This window comes from Buteo buteo, chromosome 18 (assembly GCF_964188355.1).
Source record: "Buteo buteo chromosome 18, bButBut1.hap1.1, whole genome shotgun sequence".
Taxonomy (NCBI): domain Eukaryota; kingdom Metazoa; phylum Chordata; class Aves; order Accipitriformes; family Accipitridae; genus Buteo; species Buteo buteo.
In genome coordinates, this window is record NC_134188.1 from 17,732,751 (window position 1) to 17,754,326 (window position 21,576).

Consider the following 21,576-nt stretch of genomic DNA (forward strand, 5'->3'; position numbering starts at 1 on the left):
GATGCTGTAGCCATCACATGGCATAGCGATTCCACAAATCCAGTAAAATGGCTATGGTACATATGAAAATCAGCTGTATTTATTTTTTACATGACAGTTTGCTTAATGTGTAGAGAACATTTTAAGAAATTTAGAGAGGAGCTTTGAGGAAAATTGGCCTGTTTGGAAAACTTGTGTCTCTTGACTGGAAGTCTGCTTCTAAAATCTGAGGACACAACATGACCCCACACTGCAGACTCCCCTGGGACTGGGATTCACCTGAAAAATCATCAGAAAAATCAAGACAAGATCTTTCAGCATTGTGCATAAGAAAAACTTCTTAGCTGTCCTTCAGAAGCCAGTACTCATAACTGAAACTCTTCATGTTATTTAAGTAAAAAAAAAAAATATTTTCTTCAGTTATGTACAATATATTAATTGTAATTACCTTATTCCCGTCTCCTGGACTACAGTAGCACAACTACAAGGTTTTCTTCGCGCCTTTTAGCACTAGGTGGCGACGTTAGAAGCAAGAAACGCGATGAAAACCAGGGACAGAGCAGCACCCCGAAACGTTAACTTCCACCACAGTTTGGAGGAAACATTAAATCCCGGGCAAACTCTGATCCGTTTATTTATTTGAAAATTCACGTACTGACTTTAAAACAATTGAAAGAAATGTCGGTCCAGGACTGTAAATCCCTTAATACAATTTAATCCTTGAATTATAACCATTCTAATCCTTGCAATATAAACGTTTTGGTGGGAATTCGACCCACAAACTACATAAACACCTGTCCACACCTTTTCACCGTGTGAAATCCATAGCAGTGGTATGCAAATGAGATGAGAACAAATTGTCCTTCATTTCCAGGTACTTCCTCTCCTTGTGGTTTCATTACCAACTATTTTTAAAGAAATACATGGAGACGTTTACAAGATCTTGTTAAAACAGTACAAGATCTTGCAAAAAAATGTCAGCAGAATGAGTTCCAAGATAGCAGCAGTTTTCTACCACAGACCAAGCAAAGCAGAGCAAATTTAAGACAAATCTTTTTATCAAAATGCATCTGTAAGAGTATTAGCTCTGAACAGAATCCAGCATCCTAGTCAATAAACATTTTAAGCAGAAAAACAACAGAAGCTGATTATCACAGATGTTAAGTTTCCTGCATGTACTCATCCACAAAACATCTTGTTCTCTGAGCAGCGAAAGTAGTGCAACTTCCTTCCTTATGAATTTGTCGTACCCTCTATCTCCCAAACTCCTCCTCTGCCATACTCCCACTTTCCCCTGTGACTAAGAAAACATTCAGGCCACCTCCCCATCCCCTAACCTCCATTTTGGGGGTTCCCCACATGAGAGCCAGCCCCAGCTGAGAGCAGCACGTTTCAGTGCATGCTGCTGAGTTGCTATTACCAGGAAAAAGAGCCCGGTGCTGAGTCCCTGTCCTTGGGCACCGGCACTAGCAGGGCCTCTCTGTGTCACCCATCCAGCCTCTGGTTTTCCACACGGCTACAGCATGAACTGCAGAGAACCAGAGCCCTCCGCGTGCTCCTGCTTCTGGCGGACAGGCCCAACGAGCAGCTGCAGGCGCCGTACCCAAGATGTGATTTGCAGACAGCAAAGAAAGTTTTGTTTCCTTCTAAGAGGCCCGCGGAGGACGGGTGGGCTGGCAGAGGCTTTCCCAAGCATGGACACAGCTGGGATTTCTGCTCCAGCTGGGCCCCGGCCTGGCACCCCCAAAGCATCCCCATAGTTACAGCTGCCACAACCTGCTTTTGCATCCCCCATCGTTTGGGGGTTGATGCGATAAATCTAGCAGGTTTGTTCCCAAGGCTGCAGAGAAGAAGAGTGCCGGCAGCTCTGAAGAAGCGGCCTTGGCGGGGTAAGCCTCAGGCCAGGCCAGTCCCCAGTGACCGGTCACCGGCGGCAGGCACTGGCAGCCCCTTTGGGGAGGTGCCGTACCTCGCAAGCCCACGCAGATTTTCCTCAGGAATGCATCTAGGGAGAGCAAAGATGCGATCATAACTAAGTCACCACAGTCTAACGCTGCTTGAGACCAGCCGGACGAGGCGCCGGGAAGGAAGAGAGGGAGGAGAGCGAGTGCTGCCCCGTGCCGGTCGGAGGACTCGAACCCGCGACCTCAGGCTCTCCAGCGCCGCGCGCCGACCTGCGGAGCCCGCGCACCCCACGTAACACACCTCCCCGCCGGGGCCTGCCAGCACTTCCGTAAACATCGCGGCGGCTGAGTGACAAGGGGCGGCGGCCAATCGCGGCGCTCGCAGCGCCGGGGGGCGGTAGCCTCTCCTCAGCTGCGCCAGCGCGGGACCGCGGGAACGTCAGCGGCGAAAGTAACGGCTGGTGCGCGAGCCGCTGGGGGACGGAGGGAGGGAGGTGGGGGGAGGGTGAGCTCTGCCGGCCCGGGCCGCTTTGTGGAGTGGGGAGCGGGTGGCGACGGCCTCGCCTCAGGGCGCCTCTGCCGCGTCGGGCCGTGCTGCGGGGCGGGCAGGTGGGGGTAGGCCCGGCGACTCGGCGGGTGGTCCCTCCCCGGCCGAGGGCCGCGGCGGTGGGCGCCCGGCCGCTCCTCAGTGAGGCCTGCTGGGGAGGGTCCTCGGGAGCGGGGAGGCTCTCTGCCTCGGCTGTAGGCTTCCAGCGTTGGAGGGGAGGATGGGATCTGTAGCTGCGCTCCACACCTGATTTTTCCGGTTCATTCATGCTGGGTGTGGGCAGTTCTGCTCTTCTACATTTCTGAGTAAGGTGTATCCTCTTCAGAAGTTCTTGTGCATGATTAGATTTGTTTGGTGCTGATACCGGCATGTGTCTCCTAATAATGATATTGTTAAGTCATAGGCATATGTAACAAAATATGCATGCCCTTGTGCTTTTTTTTTTTTAATGGCATAACATAAGAAGTGCTTTGTTTTACTGGTTTATATTTTGGTGTGTTGTCACAGCCTTCCCATGGAGATAAAAGCAGTTGTCAGGAGATATGAAACAAGAAACAAGACAGCAGGAACAGAACTGTCATCATCCAAATCCCGAGTTGATTGGAGACGCACTAAAAGGGAGCTCGTGCTACTTGACAGCAGTGATGAATCCTCAGGTACCTCTGAGGAGGAAGAGCCTACTGCATCAGAAGACGAAGTAGATGAAAAAGATGAAACTGTTGTGAAGAACAGCCTTTCAGTTCAGGAGGAGAAAAGCCACAGTAGGGAAGTAACAGAAGATAGTGAGGATGAGTCCATCGTGCCTGGGAAGCGTAAAAGGTTGAACACCTCTGTCTTGTATGACAGTGATGAAAGTGACGACAGTGATATACTTGTTAGAAAAGTTTTTGCTAAACGCCACTGTATCATAGATGAAGATGAGAGTTCCAGAGAACAGCAACCTGATAAAACCTGCCCTACAGAAAACGTTTCTACTGATAGGAAACAGAAAGTGTTTGCAAAATTGAAAGAACTTGCAAGACAAAGAGCAACTCGGAGATCGTGCAGCAGTGAAAATTGTGAGGTCTGGATTTTATCTTTGAAATTCAGTTGGAGAAATTACTGAATGTAGAGGAAGGCAAAGACTAATATATATAAACCAGTGGGATTTTTTTTATTTTGGTTTGGGTTTTTTTCATGACAAATCAGTAGTTCTGTCGCATTTTAACAGTTGTCATGTTAACTAGATAACAATATTGACTGCTGAAAACCTTTATCTTGAGTTTAATCACTGAGGATTTAAGAATTTCCTTTCATTTGCTCTTTCAGGCATTCTGAAATGCTGACTAAGCAGCTTAGAACGCAGGTATCTATCTTCTTTATGTAGTCAGGAAGGAAAAACTTCTTCATCATTCCTTTTTTTCTGTAAAGAAGAGACACATGAGAGGACTATCAAATGATTTTTATCAAGAAGCAAAATACCTGCTGAAGTAACTCAGAGATCTCATGTTAGCTTAATTCCTACAAATAGAGTGAAGGGAGGTAAATGGAGATGGCTGATTTAAAGCTGAAAGTAATTGTCATCTAGTACAGAATGATGTATTTTTTGGAAACATTATTTCTTGTTAATTGAACAAATGGTGTTATTAGAAGGTCAAAAATCTTACCCAGTATGTGTAATATTTCATCAGTGCAAATACTGAAAATTCTTGTGTTTGAAATACTTTTTTAAATTTAATTAGGATTCTGATGATGAAGCAGAAACAGAAGAGGAGCCCCTCTGTCACTTGCCCCTCACACCAACAGAAGGTAGTGAAACTGACAGTGACAGCATGAAAGATTTTATAGTAGAGGAAGAGGAAGATGATGATGACAACACAGAGCACATAAAGAGTGAAAACCAGGCACAACAGAAGGAACTAAATACATCAAATAGCGAGTTCCTGGCATACTACGTCCCACACTGTAAGATCAAAATTAGTGACAATTCTATATGTATAACTTGCTTGTAGTGCTGTAATAAATATTAATGGACTGCAAATAAAAATACTATGTCATAAGTTATGATAGTTTAAAAGCAGATTCCTAAAAGACTTCAATTTATTGTGGAAGTACTCCGATTTCCATAGTAAACTTTTACAGTCTTCCTGTATCTTATTAGAAGGAGGGTATAATTTGGGAGAAAGGAAGGGAAACCCTATTGCACACATGTTTTTTTAAGTTGGTCTGATTTAGGATGAAGTAAGCTACCTATGATGCAGTCATTCCTGTGAAGACCTAAAAGCATCATCCTCCGTCTTGTGATACATGCTAAAAGCAGCTATGTTAATTCTGGCCAAATTCTATTCTGGAGAATGATGTAAAATTCTTACCATGAGTTTGGGGGGTTGGGGGCTTGGGATTATTTTTTTTTTAAATGTATTTTTATTCCATGGCAGTGTGACTTGGGTGCACAGGTCTATAGGGTTTTCTGAATTCGTTGGTCAATTTCAGCCAAACTGCACAGAGTGAGAAAACTTCAAGTTGACCTTTTATGAAAACTGGCAACAGGAGCAGAGAGATTTGAAACAGAACTTTATGCTAGTTATCTTCTGTATTTTGTTGTTCAGAAGCAGGTATGTGCTGACTGGACAGTTGGTGCTAGTGTAGCTAGTCACAAGCATTTGTGGTATTTCTTCCCCAGTAAAGACCTGAGCAGAATTGTGTGTATTTGAAAGTAAGTTAGAAAAAAGAAAAAAACAAAAGAAAAGAAACCCACCTCATAAGCCTGGCCTTCTCTGGTTTGTGTTATTTCCTGCTACTCATAGAACAAATTATTCTTTTCTTTTAGTGTTTATAGCTCTTACTGTTGGCTCTTGTTGCTGAAAGGATGTGTGACTTTAGGATGCTAAATTTCATTAAGATCACTGAGATGAGAAGCACTATTTAAAGGCAGGGTCTTAAGGGTGTGGATGGTGTACATTGAAATTATTTTAAAATCCGTATTTAAATTACTTTAAAATTCTAAATTTACAATAATGGGGAAAAAAAAATCTTCTCAAAGGACTTTTAACATTGCTTACTTTTTTTTTTTTTTTTTTTTTTTGTAAATTCTGGTTATATTGCTTTCTTCCCAGTATCTCGCTGTGATCATTATGTACACTTCAGAAGAATAGTAAAGGCTTTCCTCATAAATGCAATTGACGACACTTTTCTGAGCTCATTATATGGTAAGTAAATTGCATTAAATAATATAATAGTACATTCAAAATTCTGCAAAGACATTTATTCTAGAGAAGGATGTGTCTCCTGATTAGAGTATAGGACTGTGAGTCCTGAGATCTGTTCTTTGTTTTGCTGCTCTGTACCTCGGGGCGGGGGGGGGGGATATCTACCTGAAAAGGATAGAGTAATCTTGGAAAAATGTGTAGACTTAATTCTTTTAAGCCTAGAAGGCATTCTGAGATGTAAGGAAGTGTTCCTGTGTTACTGATCAGTACTAACAGTTCCAGCATGAAAGCGAAATTAATTTCAAAGTAGGTATCTCAATGAAAACATAGAAAGGTCAGCTGATTTGTCAAAATGTTGCGTGCTTCATAGCTTTTTCTGAGGAATTTGGTAGATAATAATTATAGTTGTGGAGGTTACTCTGTATCTGATTTTTGTTCTTTTCATTTTTTTTAACATTTGTGCTTTCAGATAAATAAATTTCAGCTGCAGTCAGTACTTCTTGTCTTGTTCTTGCTGAGGAAGTGTTTTTTGGCATTTGGCCTAGTGGGGCTCAATGGCAACCTCACATGTAGTTTCAGAAGCACTGTAAAGGTGGGATTAATGAGAACACTGTCTGTGTGAGGTTGTGGAATGAGTCAGCAGAGTGCCAAAGAGAGGAAGTTTTGATGTCATCAGGAACTTAAGAGGGAATGGAGAAACAGAAGTACAGCGCACACTTCAGAATAAAGCTGTGTATTCTTGGAGCTAAAAATGTCTTTCATCTACCACTGCTAGTTCTTCCAGTTGTTAGCGTTGTTTTGTTTTACCAAGTGAAAGAAACCTTATGAAAATAGTAAGTAAACTTTGTCAGATTTATGTGGTGATAGCTTCCTTCTACTTCAAATTGTATCTGCTCTACAAAACTAACAACTAATGCCAAGGTGCTGCAAGTAGATCAGCTATGCAGGTGAGTTGGAGGTTGTATTCTATCTTTCTGAAGAACATTGTACAGTATGAACATAGCCTAGCATTACAAAGATATATTTTTATAACACAGAATGGATTTTTCTGAGTTAGTGGAAGTGAGTCTGTTAATTAGTTTGAATCATGAGCAGCTACTGTAGTATTAAGAGTTCAGACTTGCTTTTTCTTGTGAGGGATTTTTTTATGGTCTAGCACAGCCTCTTTGAGCTTTCAGTATAGCTGTATTACTGAAAATTTGTATGTGTAAAGTGCACATGGAAAAACAATTATGGTGGCTATAATGATAATAACAATTAACTGGTTTTATATAGAAAGCTAGATAGCCAGTAGTCCTTCGTTCTGTTTTTTTGATAACAGTGTTGCTAAAAGACTAGGGAAGGTAGCTGAATTAATTGGTATGTCTGTACATGCTGAAGCTTGAGACAGCATGAATTGGCCTGCACCTATGAAAGTCCTGTTTAATTCCTGAAGTGCGGCACATATTTGGGAGACAGTTGTGGAATAGTGGTAGTTTTACTCATCCTCATACTTGTTTATTTCTTTTGCTTGAGTAAGTATTTGGAAGTACTTATGCTGCCTAACTGAAGGCATCTGACTGTGCTGCTGAAGTTTAAAGGCCAGTTGCTACATGTTCTTTATAAGTGACAAAGAGAGTTGTCAAAATTTCTGCTGCGAAGCAGCTCAGAGCAGTTTGTTTTCATGGATTGCAACCTCCACCCTTATACATTATTAAGAGCTTACATAAGCTGTACAAAAAGCAAGATACCTCCCCCCCCTCCTTTTCCATTCTTTAAATGGGATTGAGTGCATGGGTCTCCGTTTGGGGTGACAGCTTTTCACATTAGCCTTGACTGTAGAGTTTATTCATGTACCTCTTGTGATACAGACTTTTAAAATAATTAAATATATCAGTTTATCAAAGATGCATGGATCACTTTTATGGATAACGGTAGCAAATGTATTTAGTAATAATTTATTAAAATCATTCATAGTTCTTAGTATGCAGAAGCATAATGTCCTTGAAAATTTTATTTGAAGAAACGTGTGTAACATAGGGTGGTCAGCAAATTAGTAATGACTCTCACTGAACAGAAGGAACAAGACAAAAGAAGTATGCACAAGATATGTTGCTCTCACTTCATTATTTGGATGACCGCTTCATTCAGCCTCGTCTTGAGAATTTAATCTCTAGAAGTCGCTGGAAAGATCGATACAAGGTATGTAGCTTCTACTTCAAATAGTGAAGTGGGCTCCAAATCATACTATTGCTGACATTTTTTTTAATACCGTAATTCTCTGTAAAGGTACAATAATTGCTATAATTATATATAGTTTTTTAATAGAAACCCTTTGGTTTTTAACTTATGTAACTTGTTTTGATACTTACAAATATCGGAAGTATTTTATGTGTTTGTAACCAGATAAACATTCAGGTAACAGAAGAGAATCTGTTCTCAGTTACCTGAATGGTTTTCCTGCTATCTTCAGCAGATGACTTTTTGATGATTTTTTGTGACTTGCTAAGTGTTGTAACAAAATTTCTTCCTTCTCCCACAAAAAGACAAACCAGTGTGTTCATAATGAACCTTCTACTACTTCAAAAAAAATCAAGTCAATATACAGTAATCTAGTCACTGTATGTGAATTACTAGAATAGTGTTAGTGTGATAGGTGTGGTGATCTAATAATCACTGTAATAATGGAGTAGGGCTGGGGGAGAGATACAGTGTATTTATTTGAAGCAGACCAACTGATATAGTTACACCCCCAACCCCTTCCAAAAAAAAAAAAAAAAAAAAAAAAAAAAAAAAAGAGAGATACGAGAAAAATAAGTGCTGGGATGCAGGATCCATTCTTTAGGTCTGAAGCCAAAAGAAAGAGTTAATGAACTAGAGCTGAGTGAAGTGTTGGAAAATGTTTGAGAAGGTTTATGTTTGCAATTGAATGGTGAAAGACTTCAGATTTGATTCTCTTTGGTTTCTCTTGCACTAATTTTTTGTGAGTACAGAGTACTCAGCAGCCTATTTGAGGTATCCTTCAGTTTAAGAGATTCTTTAATGTTATTTGAAATCTCTTTTTTAGGAGCGTGTGGATTGTTACCCAGACATTCGCATAATCTTGAAAAATCCAAAAAATATGTCTTGTCAGGCCTGTGAATTGAATCGGTATTGTAAGTTTAATGTGCTGCTCTCTGGAAGGCTTTACAATAGTAGAACTTTGGAAGCAGATGACTTCATGTCAGATGACAAGCAGGTAACTTCAAACAAGCACCCTATATAATTACTTTTAAGCTTTGTCTGGTGTTACAGAAGATCATATAAAGAATAGAAATCCTATCAAGACATCTAATGTCTATAATGCTAGAGGCAAGAGTTAAGCTACTGTACTTCCATGTCTAAACCCTATTAATTTTTAAAATGTGAGGACCATTTTGCAGTTTGGAGGAGTATAGTCTTGGATTTAGCTAGGAATTATGAAGGAAGTTCCTATGAAACTGGAAAGGATGAGTAGAGGCATTCCTCTCCACCTTCCCCTCTACCCACCTTCATACTTTCTTATATGTTGGGAAAGAGGTAATGAAAAGTATCCTCAAATAAACCTAACTTTTATCAAGAAAATAAATCTTATTTTCTGTGACTTTTGTTTTTGCCTGCATCACAACGATCAGTATACTGTTTCCTCCCCACTTTTGCCACTTAATATTAGTACCTGATGCAGCACATGTACTTGCACTGCAGTAAGCGCTAGTAAGTATACCCAACCATGAGCTGGACTTCATGATAAAGAGAAAGGGCTCTAAGACATACAGTATGGTTTATTGATAACTCTTGCCCTCGAGTCAAAATTGACATTTGCCTCAATTTTTCCTCTGCTTCAAATCTCTACAGTCTGAGTTTCATCCAGGGCAAGAAGGAAATTCTAGGTACATGGCATCCTACACATCCTACTCGGCATGCTTGTCTTTGGTGGTGCATGGGGAGGCAGTCTGAAACTGTGTTTCAGAGAGGCTGACAGCACACATTAAGATTCACATACTAACCGAAGTTCTAATATGAGCACTCAATCGGTTATTTCTGAAGTAGCTTTTTGCTTTGTCAGAGAACATATAATAGAAGATTGAAAATCCTAAAGCAACTGCATATCTTAAAGAAAGGAAAACCTGTGGTAAAGAAATTATGTGACTGAGTGATGCTCTGAACATGCCTGGCATTCCTGGTTTTCACCAAGTACCTGAGAAATACTATGCTGTTTGGTTTTTTTTAATCTTTAATAGATCCTATCTCCATATGCCAGGAGTCTGAGGCTTTAAATCAAAATGACATTTGCCTCTTTTATATATATTCTAAATATCAGAATGCCTTTTCACTGAAGTTGGATCACTTGAAAGCCCTTTACCTTTGTGTGTGCCTATAATGCCCTTAAGACTTTCCCAGCAGGAATCTTGCATTGATTAGCTTTCAGAATCATTATAAAAGTAACTTTCTGTGTAATGGACAATCATCTCCATTGAATGATTGTATTTTCTATTTTGTTGCCAGTAGGGTTTGTTCTACATTGGGTCACTAGGTTTGCTAATTCTGTGCCTACTATGCCTCTAGCTTTTGGAGCATCCATGTGCACTCCAGCAGTTCCTGTTTGCTCTAGGTCAGAACATTGAGTGAAATAGTGCCACTGTCATCCTAATAGTCCAAGTGCAGCCTAGTCAGAATTTACTGCTTCATTCTTCAGATTTTTTCACATCTGCTATTTCCCATGTAGCTATTCACTCAGGACAAAGTATCTTGACATCTCAGTTGCATTGACACTTGAAATTGCTGATCTCCTTTTGAGAAGACTTTTTCCTAACTACTTCAATACATTTTATTAAACCTTTTTCTCATTACTGCATTATCAGAACTACTTGTCCAACTAGAAAACATTCCCATTTAGGTAGCCTTGCATCTTTTTCTCACTTGGTTGTCTCTACTGGGACATTTTGGATTAAATTGTATTTTTGGAATGAAACGCATCTTTCATGTGGTTACATAATGTTGCACCAGGCAGTTGTTTTGGATGACGTGAGCAGTCAATTTTGTTATATTTCACAGCTGAGACTTTTGAAGACCTTGACTCTTAAGAACCTGGGTGTTCCTAATATTTGGGGATCTTCCCTTCAAATTTACAGCTACCAGTAATTGTTATGATTAGGTATGCATATGACCTTCTTAAGTAATGTAATTCATGACCTCTTATGATAAACTCAAAGCACGCGATTTGTCAAGAATAAAATATTGCTACAGTTGTGTACCAAGCTGATACCCAAGTTCTGCCTTTCTTCCCTTTCAGGAGGTGTAGAAGGTATATTCCTTTTCTTTGTGACTGTAAAAGAATTTCTGAATACAGCTGAAGTTCCTCACAGTATTCGCTGAAAAGAAAAAAGCGTCAGAACAAGTTGTATTTACAACATATTTTGAAATGCAGTATAATAGGATTACTTAAAGTGAAGCCCATCAAACTGGAAGTACACCTTACTGAAGAGCAAGCCTGTATTGTTTGGATCTTTGCAAATATTCTAACTTAGAGATTTGAGTGGTGTCAGTGTGATTATCATTATGTCATCATACTGGGCTCTGTGTATAATGCAGAATCTAGGAAAATCTGTGCCACAGTTTTTCTTAAATAGATTACAGACCCTTCTGAGCAGCAGTTGTTAATACTCTGTTTTGGTAAGTCTGTGTGTGCATGATAGTGAAGAGAGCTAGGCTTTTCCAGCAAGGCTTTTCCCCTTGTTTATTGCACTAAATCAGTAAGTCCTTGGCAGTCATACTAACACTGATACTGCAGTCCATCCTACAATCATTATTCTTCATTAGATACAAGTCCCTAAATGTAGATCACTAATTAAAAATTTTCAGTTTTTCATGGCAAGTGTGTACCTTACCTAACCAGAAATAAGTGAACTAGCACAAGAATTTAATCTTTACTCAACTTCCAACTTCACTGTGGAAATAACAGTAGCAATTCCCTCACTGCTGTCCAAACATTGTCCTACATAAAGCTTTGGCTATTTTTTCACTTTGGAAAACACTTGGAATATCCTACTGAATATTGAACTAACTTGCTAGTTCACTGTTGTCCTCTTCAGCTTAATGGTAGAAAATGAGAGCTTTTTTTTACCCTGTATACCCCAGCATCTGGTGAGATGCCTGGCATGTGCATGCTCAATATAGCTCAGGGGCTATAGAACAGACCCAGGAGAGAGAGTTACTGAGCACTTTCCAGTAATTTTTGATAGTGCCTTTGTAATGCAACATTTGTGTCTTATGGTCATCTGTAATTTAGACTGCTAAAGGTACAGTTCTCAAGTAGTCTTTGAAGTTCTGCTGGTAACACACTGATCAACTTGTACTGCCATTTGAGAAAAAAGAAGAAAGGCACACAGAGCTACATAAAACTGGCACTTCAAGAAGTTAATTGACTGAAAGGGAAGGCAGTTCAGCACTGGCAGATCAGCTTGAATGGAAACACGTAGTTGGACTATTTTCTAAAGTTTTATTTGAAAATACCTGAGAAAAGTGGATGTGGAGAGAACAAAAACAGACCTCCAACCCTCTTCTTCTGCATAAAACTTTCCTTTTCTCTCATCTCTGAAGTATTCTGCTTTGCCAGTAGAAAGAGAAGAGAAACAGCTGTTCCAGCTTTGCTTAGGCTTGCAGTGATTGTTCTGTGTGTAGCTGCCAATTCTCATTCCTCCATGGTCAGGGAGAATCGAATGGTTTAGAGGTATGGATGCGCCCCACACTTCTTTGCTCCTGAGTCACCTGGATTATAAACTGTTTTCTGCTCTCAGTTTTGGTGTTCTACTAGTGTTTATAATCATGCTTAGAGGACATGGGTTCAGTCACTACATGTTGTGCTGTTGTCAGGCTATGCTCCTGCATTCCATACAAAGTGATTTAACACAACTTTGGCTGATATAACCAGCTTGAGTAGATAAGTTAAGCGTTAGGACAGAGTCCCTGAGAACTGTGAGAGGAAAAAATTAGAAGTACAGTACTGAGATTCTTTCCAAAGCTGCGTTCTGAAATAGTATTGTATTTTTAGACAATCTTTCTTGCTTTAAAAACACAATACCTAACTACATTATAGGATATTTAGCTATTTGCCTCTGGCATTTCTCCAGCGTAGAAATACTTTACACCTCGCACATAAATGAACTATGAAACTCATTGCCACAAGATACTTTGGAAGCAAAATGTGTTAGTGGGTCCCAAAGGGGTTTAGACAGGTTCTTGGGGAAGCTTCTCCCACACTATGGAACATGATAGTTGGGATGATATAGACTGTCTTGACTGTTGACTGCTAGAAGCTGTATGGTAATGTTATAATCATTCTGGTGTTCGTCCTGCATCTTGTACTAAATTCCTAAATATCTCCTGTTAGCTGTTGTTGCAGGGGAAGAACTGGGCCATCAGTTTGATGCAAGATGGTATCTCCTATTTTACATCACATAATGTTCCATATGCCACACCTCATTGCTTGGGGTACTTGAAAAGTTATGAAATGTTCTATGAAACACTGCAGCTCAGTTCTTGAATGTTTCAGTATTTGAAATGGTACTTCTGGAAATTTGAATGAATCAAGGTTATGCGTTAGTTGGTAGGTCTTGGTCTTCAGAAGCACCTATAGCACCAAACATAAGCCTTAGCTTTTCAGTTTTGGGGAGAGTAGAAGATGAGCTGCATATAGGTACATGTACATGATCAGTAGAGAATTGCAATATAGTAATAGGAATTTTTAATCTCAAGATGGTTAAAAGTTCAGTTAATAACTATCTACTGTAGGTAAGATCAAAAGTTCTTTTAAGTCAGTGTGTGTCTTTTGACTTCAGTGGTATTATGCCTGCTTGTATCAGTTGAGCTGCTGGTTAATATATTTAAGAAATGAAGTTCATTCATGTATTTAAGAAAATATATAAATAATAAGTATAAATATAGATTTAGCTTATATAATCATTATAAATATAAATATGCTTTTCTGTTACTGTCATTGTCAGTAGATACTGCTAAGGCTAGGTTGTATAAGTAGGTGAGGTGTTTTGGGGAACTGCTCACAGATGCAAACGTTTGGTCATGTATTTGGAAAAGCTTCCTGAAAACATGGGTTGTAAGCATTGATTAAAACTTAAACTTCTTATAATTTAAAAGAGTATTCAGATTATCACTGATGGCAGCAATAAAGGGTATCACTGCTGTGGCTCAGGAGAGATCATTTTGCAATATATAACATGGTTGGGTTTTCTGATATATATGTGTGTGTACTCTGAAATAGCAATACAATTGCAGCTTGCATTACTGATGCAAAGAACTTTGACCTTTAGCCATTTACCTGCTTGTTACTTGCAAAGGTGTGACAAGACATCTGTCCAAAACAATGCTGCCCTTGAAGGATAAGTTGATGGGTTAGGTTGGTTTTTTAAGTAAAACTAAATCAGTTTCTCCTGTATGTATCAGGAGCTGAATTTCTTTACGCATGTATGAGAATCATAGAATGGTTTGGGTTGGAAGGGACCTTAAAGATCATGTAGTTCCAACCCCCCTGCCATGGACAGGGACACCTTCCACTAGACCAGGTTGCTCAAAGCCCCATCCAACCTGGCCTTGAACACTTCCAGGGATGGGGCATCCACAACTTCTCTGGGCAACCTGTTCCAGTGCCTCACCACCCTCACAGTAAAGAATTTCTTTCTAATATTTAATCTAAATCTACCCTCCTTCAGTTTAAAACCATTGCCCCTTGTCCTATCACTACACTCCCTGATAAGGAGTCCCTCCCCATCTTTCCTGTAGGCCCCCTTTAAGTACTGGAAGGCTGCTATAAGGTCTGCTCGGAGCCTTCTGTTCTTGAGGCTGAACAACCCCAATTCTCTCAGCCTGTCTTCATAGGGGAGTTGCTCCACCCCTCTGATCATCTTCGTGGTCCTCCTCTGGACCTGCTCAAGCAGGTCTGTGTCCTTATGTTGAGAGCCCCAGAGCTGAACACAGTACTCCAAGTGGAGTCTCAGAAGAGCAGAATAAAGGGGGAAAAATCACCTCCTTCAACTTGCTAGCACCACTTCTTTGATGCAGCCCAGAATGCGACTGGCTTTCTGGGTTGTGAGGTCACATTGCTGGCTCATATTCAGTTTTTCATCCACTATTACCCCCAAGTTCTTCTCCTCAGGGCTGCTCTCAATCCACTCATCACCCAGCCTGTATTTGTGCTTCGGATTGCCCCAACCCATGTGCAGAGCCTTGCACTTGGCCTTGTTGAGCTTCATGAGGTTCGCATGGGCTCACCTCTCAAGCCTTTCAAGGTCCCTCTGGGTGGCATCCCTTCCCTCCAGCATGTCAACTGCACCGCACATCTTGGTGTCATCGGCAGACTTGCTGAGGGTGCACTCAATCCCGCTGTCCATGTTGCCAACAAAGATGTTAAACAGCGCTGGTCCCAGTGCTGACCCCTGAGGAATGCCACTTGTCACTGGTCTCCACTTGGACATCAATTTGTTGACCGCAACTCTTTGAGTGTGACCATCCAGCCAATTCCTTATCCACCGAGTGGTCCATCCATCAAATCCATGTCTCTCCAATTTAGAGACAAGGATGTTGTGCAGGACGGTGTCAAATGCTTTGCACAAGTCCAGGGAGATGACGTCAGTTGCTCTTCCAATTAATGATGTTGCTTTTAAGTGTAGAAAAACTGACCTCCAAAAACCAGTGAGATGAAGACTTCTTACCTGACAGGCTTTGTCTCCATGGGCTGGAGTAGTAATTGGTGCACCTATGGGTCATTTACAGGGATAGATTCCTCTTCTGATTTGGCATTGTATGTACTTGAACTACTTGTCTTGTAGAAATGGAACAAAACTTACTCTTGTGAAATGCAGGATGTCCTTAAATGCAGATGAACTTTGACTCTTTCTCCCTCCCCACACCTTCAATTTCATATACTCTTAGTGAAGACTTGGGATTGCCAGAGGTTCTTATAACCCATATATTACTCAGTATATTCAGGTAAACACCTTCACTGCTTAACATCTTTGCATAAAATCTGAGTTTAAGGTACGTACAAATACTTGCCTGTATTTAATGTTAGAGCTGATAGATGATAATCAATCTACTCTAATCCATGCTCTGATTATGTATTTACGTGTGTATTTACCCTTTGTTTATCTATAAATACTGCTGTAAAGAAAACTGTTAAATAAGACAGCTCTATATTTTCTGCATGGAAACTGTAGAAGTAAAACTGGTAATAACTGGGAGATGCAGAGGCATTATGGCCTAGCTATACCTCCCAGACAGTTGCAGATCATACAGTTTGCACTGTATAAAACCTAGGTTTTCAGATTTTATTTTTATGAAATCCAATCTCTCTATATATTTATTAAATATATGATTCTAGGCATATGTCTATTTGAATTCATAGGTATTTCTTGAAGAAATATTGAATATTATTCAGTCTACAAAATGCTAGAACTGGTATTTCATGTCCCTAGGAAGTACTGTATATTAAGCAAAAGTAATCAAATAACTTCTCTTCCTCAGCTTTCACAATATGATGGTTGTCTAATATGTTAGTGATTTTGTAACAAAGTTCCACTAGGAGATAGGAAAGATACTACCAATTATAAACATGGTTGCGTTTGCAAGAAAACAGTACTGATAAGCTGCCATTGCATAGGCTTGCTGGCTGCCTGCTTGCTCAAAAATTGTTCTGCTGTGGCTGTGAAAACTACATGGTTTTGCGCTCATTTTATGCATGTAATGTGTCATTCTGTTTATTTCATTTTTAAAAAAATCTTCCTAGACTGATAAAGTCTTACTAGACTGACTTAGCCATTCTTTATATTGTCAGGATAATCACAGTGCTATCAGAGAGAATGATTTGTTCACTTTGGCCTAGGTTTTGAAGGTTGGCATGGTGTGTGCAAATCGTACAAGAGTTTATCATAATTTGAAGCACTTCAAATACAAGTTGTACATGGATTGCAGCTCCATTACTGAGTTGGATGGTGTTGAGGATGAACCAGTCAAAGACACAGTCGAACGGCTGTTCAGCCAGTTGGAAGACAGTGGGTGGATTCAGAAGGTACAACTGAGTTATTTGATCTATCCTTTTCCAAGTAGATAGAAGTAAGCTGAGATAAAATGTCTGATTTAATTGATCAGTTCTGAATTACTGGGCTTAAACAATATAACTCAGCTTAACCATTCATCCGCTTCGGCTGACCCAGTCTCTCAAACAGTGGTATGCTGGCTGCATTCACACAGGGTTTGTGTCAGCTTGCGAGATGAAGCTTTCGGACAGCTGCATGATCTCTGGGCTGTGGTGGGCTAGCTCCTGTTTCATTTGAAAGCAGTGACACAACAAACTCAAGCTGTAACTCAGAGAGATTGGAAACATGTATGTGAGGCACAGCAAGAATATTTTACTCTTCTGTTTACGCTGAAGTACTTTGAATTATTCAGAAACACTTTAAGAACTATTTCAAGAAAACTTGTACAATTGCATTTAGCAAGCTTTCAGGTATCGTTGCTTCTGAATTGTTACTGGAATGCTTGTTACTGTATTGAAGAAAAAGAAAAAGCAGTCTTTATGTAATTCATTTATTAAACATTGGTAAAATAATACAGATTTTATTTTATTTGCAGAGATATAATGATCTTGAAGACTACATGAATGATGCAGACAGTTTCCAAGAAGAGAAAATTGATTAAGTGGTCGTACAGATCTTTGAAAGACATCTTGTAAAAATTTGAATGGCCTGCTTTATCTGCATGTGCTTTCCCTCTGCTTGGTGTTCAAGATGCTTTTTAGGCTGTGTTATACTTAAATCCATATGCCTTTAAACTACTGTTTGAGAATGTGCTGTGGTGTATCTTTTTTCCTCATCTGTGTCAATAATAACCCAAAGTTTTACCAAATCAGTCCTTCCAGTCTTACTGCATAGGTCACTTTAAGTTTCCTCCTGTTCTTAAAAATAACATCTTGATACCTGTTTACTCATGAAATAATTTTTCCACCTATTTATATTGAGCTGCATCATAGGGAAGGTAGGAGATGCTGAGACGTTTTGAAGTAGGTATATTTGGAAAGGTAAGGCTGTGTTATACAAGAATGTATGACTTGCATCTTACCTTCCTTGTTGCTCGTTACATGCAAGTAAGTCCAACCATTTAGAATGATAGTTACAACAGACAGGACCCAAATGCAAAGATCCGTTTCCCCTCTGAGGAATCAGTATAGACTGTTGCAAGGCAACAGAGCAAATAGTCTGCAGTCCTGACTACATTTGCAGCACAGTAGTCATTCCTCTCTTTAGAGAGTAGGTGATGAGTCACATTATAGGTGTCATACAGACTGAGTCTGGCTTAGCCATCTAAATGAGCACTTGGACCCACAGTGCTGTCTCCAATAAGCAGCTGGGGCAATTTACTGAGATCTTAAACATCAAATTACGTTGTGCAAACATAATGGCCACAACTTCAGGTAACTAAAAAATTAAGAGAATGGATTCATGTGGCCATGCAAGATAAGCAAGATTTCTTCCAGTGTAACTTAACAGAAAGCAGGAGTTACTCAGAATCAAGATGCATAGCTTACCTGAATTGCATGAAGCCCAAGCCAGAGTTCTTTGGGGCCAGGGGAGTAGATTTTTGAGGAGTTAGGAAGGTTTAAGTACTGTATTGTCCATTCTGAAAAATTGGACATGAGCTGGCAATGTGCACTTGCAGCCCAGAAAGCCAGCCATATCCCAGGCTGCATAAAAAGAAGTGTGGCCATCAGGTCGAGGGTGGTGATTCTGCTCTCATGAGACCCCACGTGAGAGCTGTCTTCAGCTCTGGGGTCCCCAACATAAGAAAGACATGGACCTGCTCGAGCAGGTCTAGAGGAGGGCCACAAAAATGATCAGGGAGCTGGACCCCCTTTCCTATGAAGACAGGCTGAGAGAGTTGGGGTTGTTCAGCCTGGAGAAGAGAAGGCTCCGGGGAAACCTTATTGTGAAGGGGCTTATACGTATGAAGATAAGATTTTTACCAAGGCCTGCAGTGAGAGGACAAGGGGCAATGGTTTTAAACTGAAAGAGGGTAGGTATAGATGGACATAAGGAAGAAATTTTTTATGATGAGGGTGGTGAGGCACTGGAACAGGTTGCCCAGAGAGGTTGTGGGTGCCCCATCCCTGGCAGTGTTCAAGGCCAGGTTGGATGGGGCTTTGAGCAGCCCGGTCTGGTGGAAGGTGTCCCTGGCCATGATGATCTTTAAAGGTCCCTTCCAACCCAAACCATTCTATGATTCTGTCCCTGTACTTTGTGCTGCATATAAAACTAATTAGATGTAGCCTAAGATAAGATGCAGGATGCAGGGTTTTCAATCCAGTTCGGAGCTGTTCCTACATCCTGCTGTACACACATACTCTTCTATTAGTCTTTTGTGGCTGAGCAACTTGGTGAAAGGGAAGATACTGTTAATGCTCTAGATTCTTCTAACAAGTTGCTCTCAGAAGCAAAACAAATGAAACCTAATTTGCCATGGATTTGCCCATAAGAAATCCCCGCATTCATTACGCCATTCTAGTGGTAACAGATATGCTGATTGGCTAGGCAGCTGCTGGCAGGTGTATTGCTTAATGGCGAACATCTCTTGGCTTTTTTCCACAGGAACTGTACCTTAGATTTGTCATTCAGTACCCCTTTCCCAGCATTCATTGTAAGAAATGAACTACTTTTATATTTTGAGGGGTTGAAATTCAGCAATGGTTTATATGCTATTAGAGTGAGCTAATATCATCAGTTCTCACTTGTACCACATACAGGTTCGAGATTTACAAACCAAGATGAAAAATCCCAGTAAACAGATTGAGATTTACTCTCAAGTAACTTACACTGGAGGTATTATTTCCATACCTTAACTGTGAGTTAGATACGTAAATATTCTGAGATTTTATATATCTTATACCTATCTCCCTGGTTACCAAAGCTGAAGGAAATCTTCTCTATTCTTTTTCCTTCTTCATCCCTGTTCTTCTAGGAATATTGGTGGGAACGCACCCATCAACTTAAAAGTACTCGGGAATCTATCTCAAATATATCCCTTTTAGGAAAAGTAATGCCCTACTTCTTTCTTTTAACAAAATCTCTGTACACTTTTGTTGGCTTCTCTAGAATAATAAAATGACATTTATGTTTGGTATAACTTTATTCTTACAAAGGAAAACCATTCTGAAATAAATGAGGTTTGTACCACATAATGGCATATGCCCTCTCAGAGCCTTCCTGACTGGTCTTCATTTCTGCTGCCATCTGAATTTTCTGAAAACTTTCAAGACTGTATGATTTTTATTTAAAAATTTTGCAATCAAAATGAATGGTTGATTTCTCATCTTGCCACATTTAAGCTGTTTGCTACCAAGTTAAAAAGTAAGTTTGGGAAATTTTGGCTTGCAGATTACTGATAATATTTCAAAGATACATACTTTTTGATTGAAAATTAAAACTGGCAAATTGCTCCAGTTATTAGTTTTACTTATTTTTTGATATCTACCACATCCAAGATCACGTTTCTCACCTCCTCTTCGTTCACCTAAAAAGTGTGAGCTATCTACGTCTTTCTTGTTCCTGCGGGCATTTTTTTTTCCAGATCTATGTTCTTCTGTCTCTAACAGGGATACAAAAGTATCCTGTTAAGAGTTTCTTGGAAAAAAGTGCCTCCATGGGTTTACTAATCTTGTCTGTGACATCACCAGTTGGACTAAGAAAATGCCTACAACTGATATCACTGATTTCTATTTCAGTAGGAAACTGATACTTGATTTGGCTTGGCAGGGCATGACATAATGTTTGCGTGTGCATAGCCTCTCTTAAACTTTGATATTCCCCTCACTGAGATTGGAGGAGGGGATAATATTTTTGTGGCTGTTGTTTTACCTGAAGAGTTTCTACAAGACAGAGAATGTGAAATATCATTACATAATGTTTACATTTGTCTTCACCACAGGAAATGAAAAGATTGTTTAGAAGACCTGTATATGTAAAAATTTAGATCAAATTTTCCAGGACAAGCTGTAAATGCTAGTACTTGTACAGCATGAAGTACAAAGAGGACTCTTACCCCCTGAGTCTTTCTATATACAGAAATACTCAGAATATTTCTAGCAGGAAAATTTTGTGCAAATATCTAATGATGGGAGAAGTCAGAAATCTGACCAGTCTTTCATACTTCCTTTTCCACATTAGAGAATTCGAGGGGAGTTAGGGGGTGAGAGACTATAACGTTTGTTCCAATAGGGCATTTTTAATTGTCTTTAGTGTTAATTTTTGAAGTAGTAGCTCTAATTAAGATAAAGTACCTGTCTTAATGGAACAATGAAGAGAGCTCAGTATGTGATTAGACTTGGCACAGGTGATTAATGATCTTGCTTGGAAATTACTTTGGTTCCTGCAATGTTTCAATAATCTGCTCTAGTTTAAGTTCTGTAACTGGAGACTATGATAATGATAAAGTTCACACAAGGTATTTATGCACAGGATCAGGCTTACTAATGTGATGTACTTCTGGGAGAGAAGGCCCTTTTCAGTCTATGTCCACTTATTGCAGTGATTTATGAAAAGAAGTGGTTTTTCTCCCTGTGTCCCTCAGTTTTTGGAAAGAAAGTCATTTGTGGATCAAATGGGATGGTAAACTTTGCTAGTAGTAGGTAGCTGTTACTGTCATTTTCTTTCAACAGTGGAGGCTTCTCCTGTTTCCAAAAAGCAGCTATTTCTAGCAGTTCAGCAGGCAATTACAGGCAATTCCCATGCTTAACTCCTCTAGTTTACTTTTATTTGGATAAATAAAGACTTGTAGTTTTATGCTTCTTTAAGTCTGTCTGGATAAACAGAGTGGGTGTGTTAGATAAACACATGTAAATACAATACCACTCCAAGAGAAATATCCAGCACACACAAACTAGACTTTATAAAGTTGACTT

At 39.9% G+C, this 21,576-nt stretch overlaps 1 protein-coding gene across 7 annotated transcripts; it reads left to right on the forward strand.

Moving 5' to 3' along the window:
* Positions 1-2,253: 2,253 nt before the first annotated feature.
* On the forward strand, positions 2,254-20,026 carry CCDC82 (coiled-coil domain containing 82). Of its 7 annotated transcripts, XR_012653430.1 has the most exons (9): positions 2,254-2,344; positions 2,938-3,493; positions 4,152-4,374; positions 5,526-5,618; positions 7,675-7,799; positions 8,665-8,835; positions 9,471-9,505; positions 10,909-11,288; positions 16,510-16,642. XR_012653430.1 is itself a non-coding variant. In XM_075050055.1 (8 exons), exons 2-8 carry the CDS (start codon positions 2,945-2,947, stop codon positions 17,322-17,324), a joined length of 1,413 nt encoding a protein of 470 aa, XP_074906156.1. In that variant the 5' UTR covers positions 2,254-2,344; positions 2,938-2,944; the 3' UTR covers positions 17,325-20,026. The 7 variants fall into 7 exon arrangements, 5 of the variants coding, with proteins under 5 accessions (XP_074906156.1, XP_074906161.1, XP_074906157.1 ...); XR_012653431.1 differs by lacking the exon at positions 9,471-9,505; XM_075050055.1 differs by lacking the exons at positions 9,471-9,505; positions 10,909-11,288 and adding an exon at positions 17,259-20,026 and having other exon boundaries at positions 16,510-16,695.
* The last annotated feature ends 1,550 nt before the right edge of the window (positions 20,027-21,576 follow it).

Coding starts and splice junctions, on each gene's coding strand:
- CCDC82 (XM_075050055.1), top strand. CDS start 2,945: ATGGAGATAAAAGCAGTTGTCAGGAGATATGAAACAAGAAACAAGACA. Junction 7,800..8,664: donor GCTGGAAAGATCGATACAAG/GTATGTAGCTTC, acceptor TCTCTTTTTTAG/GAGCGTGTGGATTGTTACCC. Junction 16,696..17,258: donor ACAGTGGGTGGATTCAGAAG/GTACAACTGAGT, acceptor TTTTATTTGCAG/AGATATAATGATCTTGAAGA.